This window comes from Echeneis naucrates, chromosome 12 (genome assembly GCF_900963305.1).
Source record: "Echeneis naucrates chromosome 12, fEcheNa1.1, whole genome shotgun sequence".
Lineage (NCBI taxonomy): Eukaryota > Metazoa > Chordata > Actinopteri > Carangiformes > Echeneidae > Echeneis > Echeneis naucrates.
The window spans coordinates 3675018-3682984 of record NC_042522.1 but is presented as its reverse complement, the minus strand read 5'-3'; the positions used below and the strand labels follow the sequence as shown (position 1 = coordinate 3682984).

The 7967-nt window shown below is 39.6% G+C and overlaps 1 protein-coding gene across 2 annotated transcripts; it reads left to right on the top strand.

The window, feature by feature from the left end:
• The first annotated feature begins 535 nt into the window (after nucleotides 1-535).
• Nucleotides 536-7720, top strand: LOC115051575 (interleukin-6 receptor subunit beta-like). 2 transcript variants are annotated; one of them, XM_029515002.1, is made up of 8 exons: nucleotides 536-777; nucleotides 998-1076; nucleotides 2130-2432; nucleotides 3325-3472; nucleotides 4117-4274; nucleotides 4362-4516; nucleotides 4967-5129; nucleotides 6877-7720. In XM_029515002.1, coding segments are annotated over exons 2-8 (996 nt in total). In that variant the 5' UTR covers nucleotides 536-777; nucleotides 998-1009; the 3' UTR covers nucleotides 6879-7720. The 2 variants fall into 2 exon arrangements, with proteins under 2 accessions (XP_029370862.1, XP_029370863.1); XM_029515003.1 differs by lacking the exon at nucleotides 6877-7720 and adding an exon at nucleotides 5438-6837.
• Nucleotides 7721-7967: the final 247 nt, after the last annotated feature.

Genomic DNA, 7967 nt, shown 5'->3' with positions numbered 1-7967 from the left:
AGTATACTAATAATTTAGAGTAAATAAGTTAAGAGTGGCTATATCAGTAAATGGTCAACTGGGGTCATTACATTACACTTCCTGATTTCAGATGGGGTGTATTGGTTGCCATAAATAAGCTTTACCACTTCACTTTGAAGTCTCCTTTAAAGACAAAATTAATCACAGGAGCCTCCTGTTGCTTGAGTTGGCCTTTCCTCAGCTAGGGGTGGGCGGGTCTATGTTTCGTCAGTTCCGCATTAACACTTCTGCAATGGCTTTTCGCGGAATTACAGTCCTCTTTCTGTATAATCCACGCTGATTTAATAGCCCTGGCTGTGTTTGGGAAGGTAGCCCCAACAGGTCTCCAACCGCTGCGGGATACCGCATTCCTAAATTCACGAGAGGCGGAGACATACCGGAAAACAACAGGGATGACGCACTGTGAACCGGGGCATTTAAGAAATCTTCGATTGGTTGACAGTGTTTGACCGACAGTCTTTCTGACCAATCCCTAAACAATAAGTCTTTTCTGTGCGTCAAAGCCGATCTTGACGTTCTCTTTCAGTATCAGAGTGAACTGTCAACTGTGAGGGAGTCGGTGAGACCGAGGATATCTGGAACAGCGCCGCCTTAAGTGTCAACTGACGGGAAGTGGGAGGCTCTACTAGAGAATTACAAAGAAGTGACAATTGTATCTCAAATATTTAGCCTTTCGGCCATTATTGGTCTTAGCCACAAGAAGACATGGTATTATTTAACAAATATTAAACAGGGACCATAGCTGATGCCAGTTAGGTGAGTATTAACGGCCTTCTTTTGACTGCGGAAACAATATGGCGATGATGAGGATGACATTGTTGGGCCAAATATATCATTTTCAATGCTGATTACTGTGAATAGGTTTGTACGCTAGCCACCATAAACTAGCACGGTAATGAGATAACCGCACCGTTACATGAAGCCAAAGGTTGGTAAGGATTAAGTGTTTCAACTGAACCTCTCTTAATCTTTACAGCCCATCGTCATCATGGTTTCTGCGAGAGTACTCCAGCTGTTGTGGTTAGCTTTCCTCTCTGCTCTACTCACCAGAGGTGGTCAGTATTGTTTCACAATTTTCGCTCCTACTGCAGAGCTGCAAGGATGAGCGCTAATGTACGTTAACCCTGTAGCTGGGATCACCTCAGTTATGTTATGTAGAAGTCAGTGGGCGTATTACACTAAAGAAACTCAATGAAAAACAGCAGTGTTGGGGCCCTGACCCAAGTTTTGCTCAACAGATTACTTAATATGTAGCACAAGTTAGCACTGCACTCTTCAACAATACATTCTCGCCGAAGTTAGCAACAGTCTGTATACACAGCAATGCTGGACTAGTAAGTAGAATGGTTTTGTGTTCGTCATGAGGATCACTGCATTTTAAAATATTTTACTCCAAAAAAGGCTGAACTGTAGCGTAAACATCCATATGTGAGGATACTAAACTGCAATATCACTTTCTCTTATTTGATTTGTGTCTCATTTTCTCCCCTACTGAAGTAATCATGGGTTAGAACCATATTTGGATAGTATTCTGAATGTTATTGTATTCCTAGCCTGCTTATCTTTAAAACCCTGGTAGGTGACTACAGTGATGGCCCAACAAAGACATCCCAATACAAGCTCCACAGGGAACCACTGTCTAAATATGTAAAGGTTGTCCTGATGGGAACTTTTGGAATGTGAGTGAGGTCTACAAAAAGTGACCATGAAGTGACTATATTCACTGTGATGCAACATTTCAGCTGGAAAAGCTCAAATGGTGCTAATAACAATGATAATTGCTGCACCACATTGAAACGCTTTAATCCAAGTTGTTACTGAGACATTAGGACAGTTACCCTAAGCCTACCTCTTTTTTTGTGGGGTTCTCCTCTTCCTTTATGATATTTGGATTTGCTTTAAGGCTAACCACCATGTTGGAGTGTCCGTGTGTTAAGGGTTTTGTAGTAGGTTTTTACACCAAGTGGTCCCCTGCCTGTTAAATGTTGCCCTGCTCTGCTCATCACTAATGGACTGGATGTTCAACACTATTGTTGCTGATGAGTGTTTTACTGTGATTGTTGAGTGACAGCGTGTGTCTTTTTTTTTTCTTTTTTTTTGGTTCTTAGAAAATGAGAATCATTTGGTGGTAGCCCCCCAGTCTCCAGTTCTGGAGATGGGAACCACCTTCACGGCTACCTGCATGATCATCAACACAGCTGAGATTACATCAGATGACCTCTACTGGAATCTGTCCAAGACCATTATACCCAGAGAGCAGTATACCAAGGTCAACAGATCAGCTCTCAATGTCACCATCAGTGTCTCTAATGAAAATTGCGAGTGGTTGTTTTGCCTGTGCAAGGAGGTTTCAGCCAGCATTGCCTTAAACAAAGGAAGATTTATTCATGGGATCCTCCTGAAAAAAGGCTGTAAGTTTTTTTTGTTTGTTTGTTTTCCTTGTTTTTTACCCTTTTATACCTATTTGCTAACAAGTTGATTGGTTTTTAGAAGGGACTGGTATTAGTCAGCTGTGTCCAGTTGTAATTTCCCAGGCTTTAGAACTATGTCATGTGAAAAAATGTAAATTTGATTTAATTTGATAGTCTTGTTTTATGTCACGACCATCAAGTCCAAATGTTATTGTACCAAATCATAACAAAGTTAAAACAAAATATATATACACAATCAATCAATCAATAAATAAATAACCAAACTTCAATTAAAAACTACATTTTAAGAGGCAGGAACCTTGGGCTGAACCAGACTCAGGTTGGGCAGAGCCACCTGCCTTGATCTGCCTATTTTAGGGAGAGAGAGGATGGGGAGTAGCAAGATGGAGCAATGCAGAGAGAATGAGACTAGGAGTGAAGACTCCTGTGAGTAAATATCACCAGTAAGTTAAAGTAACAGGAGAAATGATAATAGATGTGTCAGTAATGACAGACAGTGTTGAGCAGGAACTTGGAGCAACAGCAATTCAGTACTTCCAGATAAGGAGAGGGAGTAAAGTAGAGAAAAGCAAAAAGGGAAGTGACATGTAGGAGGGTGATATAAATATAAAGAGAACGGTTTTAAACCTAATCTTAAGTTTAGTGTGGGGTTCTATCCCCTGGAGCGATAACTGGAGTTGGTTGCACATTAGAGGACCTTGACAGCTGAAAGCTCTTTCTTCTCTTCTGCTCTTGGAGACTCCAGAAACCAAAAGTAAACCTACATTTATAGAACTGGGTGACCTACTAAGTGACCTAGTAGGACAATAGGGAACTATGAGCTTTTTGAGATACAAGTAACTCATGTTGTTTGGTGTTTTCCTCCTGTCAGATCGTCCAGTGAAGCCTGAAAACCTGACCTGTGTAGCACTACAGGAAAAGATATACATCTCTTCGATCATCACTTGTCGCTGGGATTCAGTAGGACGTCAAACCAAAGATGTTCCCACTAAATACACCCTGTATCTAACAGTAACCTTGTGAGTCCTCCTACAGATGATAATCAACTCTTGTGGTTCATCAAGGCTGCCTGATTTTTAAACCACTTGGAAAAATATTGATACTTTTTTTTTTTTTATTGCTTAACACAATTTACTAAAAGCTTGTGTTTGTGATGATATTGACACTTATTGTGTACTTTCCTGTCACTCTGACCTCATTCTCCACTCAGTTAGCAACCTGTGTGTCATGTTAGATCAGCCACACAAAAGTCTACCTTGAAACCCACACTAGTGGAATAAGGGGTATATGTAACACATTTTATAGTAGGTCATTGATCATTTCTGGGTCAAACTGATCCTGATCAGCGACCAACATCGCAGTCTGGTACTTGGTAGGGAACTTAGGTGACCATAATCACTGTAGAAGACCCACAACTAACTCCTTCAACTATGGAGATTGTATCACATGACCTAAACCATGAGCTAGATGCACACAGACGCTTTATTTCTGCCTTTTTTGTAACAGATTAGAAAATATTGAAAAATGTTTTTCTCTGATTCACAGCTCTTTTTTCTGGCCAACACTTCTTTCGCTCTGTGTGTGTATGTGTGTCTGTCTCCCTATCTCCCTATCACTGTCTGTCTCTGCATAGCTTTTACTTTTTATTTTTTCTGTTTGATAGACCGGGAGAACATTTTAACAAGACAACAACTGAAAACAGAGCCCAAATCACTTTCAGTATGTTCCCAAACTTCATGGAGCTAGACATTTGGGTTGTGGCTCATAATCAACTGGGAGCAGTGGAGTCTGAACATCTGAAGAAAGAATCTGATTGTTTTGGTAAGGTCACTTAATGTTTGTGTCTTCTGCTCTGCAATGCTGATGATAATCATAATTTTTGACAGTTTGGTGTATCTTTGGTTGTAGTGAAAACCAACCCTCCAGCAGATGTCAGAGTAATTTCAGAGCGGAGTTCTCCCACATCCCTGCTCATAAACTGGACCCGCCCCATTGATAAAGGACTAATGGGATTGACATATCAGATCAGGTTCAGCAAAAATGCATCCCAGAGCTGGACATATGTAAGTATGACTTTCCTCTGACAATAATTGCTCATAGTAACCACATCACATTAGGAACAGAACACGTGAAGCTAATGATAGTCAAGTGGACACTGGTACACCAGGTACAACAGAATTTTAATTAAAACTGAAACGCAGAGCTATGACGATTTCTCTAACAAAGATATTTATTTGACTAAGCAAACATTTACAATGTAATGAAATAAACATTCATAACCAACTAAAATTATAAACTTAATCTAATCCTAACAACTTCATTGAACAACACATACAACACATTGCTCCAGAAGTGGGGTCTATATCTTGATGCAGTTTACTTCTGAACCCCTTGACCGCCATTTATCTTTGTATGTTGATTTCTGATCAACAGAGCAGAGAAGCTACTCTTGATCCTTTTTTTTATTTTACATAATTACTGGTGTTGTTTTTGTTGTTTTTAACGTCCTGTAGGTTCCTCGTGGAGAGACTTCCAATGACATACAGTCCTTCAGAATCCAGAATCTTCAACCAGACACAGTCTATGTCACCCAGGTGCGCTGTAAAAATGCTAAAGAAAGCTATTGTCATTGGAGTGACTGGACTCATGGCGTGACCAAGAGAACACCTGAGGACTGTGAGTATTATGACTTTCTCTTCACATGATATTCAGTAAATAAAAAAAATAAAATAACTAAGACTTTTTTACATATGCAGCTGAAGGAGTTCAGATTTGTACACGTTGTAATCATCAGTTTATTTTATGTGATAGACATAGAATAAATCCTCATTTAGGAGAAATATAAGAAAAAAAAGCGTACTAACCCTGTTAATATCTGAAAACGTACTGTCACATTTCAAACGCACTTCACCCTGAAAATACTCAAAAGTCAAACTCCAAATATATGTTATAATCAACTATATGAATTTTTATACATGTTTCAGAAACTGATACAACAGTGATCTAATGGAATAAAGTGTTGATGTTATCAGTTCCTCTCAGTGGAGACATTGCAAGAGTTTAAAGAAAGAGCAAGAACAGACAGGTATTGCATCATGAACCATTTGAACTGATACTTGTGAGAAGATATATGAGAAGAATGAATCGGTCCAAACCAGTGCTATGATTGATTTACGGATCTGTCTGACCATAGGGGAGGAAGCACATGTTCTGAAACCATCAAGTCTTAATCTGATTGATAAACTACTTAAAACAAGATTGACTCTAAAATCTGTGATTGAAGTATTCCTCTTCATTCCTCATTTTTCCCTGGGGTTTTTAACCTGTTGAGATTTACTGGCATATTCAGCACTACAGCTCTGACATAAAAGGAGCTCTGAAGAGCTCTGACAGCTGATATCTTCGGGATCTTCCTCTGTTGGTCCTGACAGGGAAATTCACATGAATCTAAAGTATCTCCAGGACGGACACATGATGCCTCTGACATCAGTTATGACCTGCTCTGATGCAGAAAGATAGAGTTGAAACTACACCCTCTTCATGTCTGTGACTGTCATGATACAGAAACGCAGGGAGGACACATTTTTATTTTTATTGGATTTTTTTATCCAACACCATCACTGGAGGATTATCTTCTATCAGAGTATTGGTTTCTGACTGCATGAATGGATGGGGCCCAAAAGATTAAATGGGCACAGGTGCACGGGTCACCAGCTACACAGAGATGTAACACAGTTCACACCTATGGACAATCAAGTTATCATTAACCTGCACGTGTTTGAACTGTGGAGGAAACTCATGAGGAGAACATGTAAACTGCAGATGGCATCCTAAAACCATCTGTGACTTGGAAGTGCTAAACTCTGTTAAAAACAGTTGTGTGGAGTGTCACTGTCTGATGTGATATAGATTTGGTTCCATCAAACATCTGCACAGCTACTTGTCTGTACTACTACGAGTTACTGTAGTGAGCAGATCTCAGGTCTTCATTAGGCCTGGTGTTCTTTTAAGTGGTCACTGAGGCCACTGAGAGGTTGGTAAAGTCACTGAGTGTCTGTTGGAGATTCAATGCTGATTCAAAGATCTTGACATGATTCTTCACATCTTCACTACCAGTATTATCAAACACACATATTAAAGGATATTATCAATGTGATAAGGTTTTACACCCTTTCTAGATCCAGTCACTGGCCAAGGTCAGTGGACTCACCCCTTAGTCTGTACTGGGTTCACTTCAGCACAGGTCTGAGCTCACTGCTTCCTGTTTATTTTCCTTACACATTTCAGCCTGGCGAGGATCCCATTGTTAAACTGAACAAAGTTCCTTTCTGTTTTCAGAAAATTCATTAGGAGTTGATTTTTAATTGCAGAGAAAATCTCTGGGTCAATGTGGCTCACCTCTGCCTTTTTTATCTTTATTCAGAAAAGCTGGCCCAGGCCAAAGAGGAGAACCTGGACATGCACCAGGTCCTGGACCAAACTCTTCTGGAGCTCAACAACCTGTAGAGACTGTCCCAGGATAGACAAGACAAAGAAATGTTGAACCTCCCAGCACTCACATGGAGACTAATTCTAAATACTGACATAAAAACGGATGAATAAAGTGACAGTAACAGTAATGTTTCTCTTGTTAACTGAACAGCTCTGTGTGCAGTAGAACCTGTAGCAGAATGCCTACTTAATTCTTTCACCAAAAAAACATGAGACCACCATCATGGCATCAAAACAATTTGGAGATTGTTTCACTTGTTTGACCAAACATGATGAAGTTTTCTCCAAGGACGCATCAATATTAAACTACACACTGAACGATGATTACATGGTCTCAGTTGATGTACCTGAACTAATGCTGGGCTGACACAACATCTTGAGCTGCAGACGACATAATGATGATGATGATGTTCTGAATGCCCACGAGAGACCTGCTCCAGAATCCTTTGTTTTTAAATCTGACTGTTACACCTGAACACCTGTATCCTGGTTACAGTTACAGTTACATTAGCCAGATCCGATCAACGATTTTTGTCTCTGTTAAGTCTGTGTTTGTATTTCAATGGGAATGAACCATTGGCCTCATGATTCATGTCACCCCTAGGTTAAAACTGTCACATCAGTATTAGTTTTATTTAGTGACTAGAACTAACTAGTATGAATCAAATATTTTTCCTGACATTAAGTGATGTGCTTGGAGGTCTAACACATCTGATCTTGATTTAATATACAGTTTAAAAAGTGTATTCCTGAATCAATAAACATCATAATGCCAGCATGTGAGTGATGATGTTTGAATGTCACACATTCACTAGAATACATCCACTGTGATATGACTTTCTGCATCAGAAAAAATCCTATACCTTCATGCAAAGCTTGTTGAGAAGTATACTAATAATTTAGAGTAAATAAGTTAAGAGTGGCTATATCAGTAAATGGTCAACTGGGGTCGTTACATTACACTTCCTGATTTCAGATGGGGTGTATTGGTTGCCATAAATAAGCTTTACCACTTCACTTTGA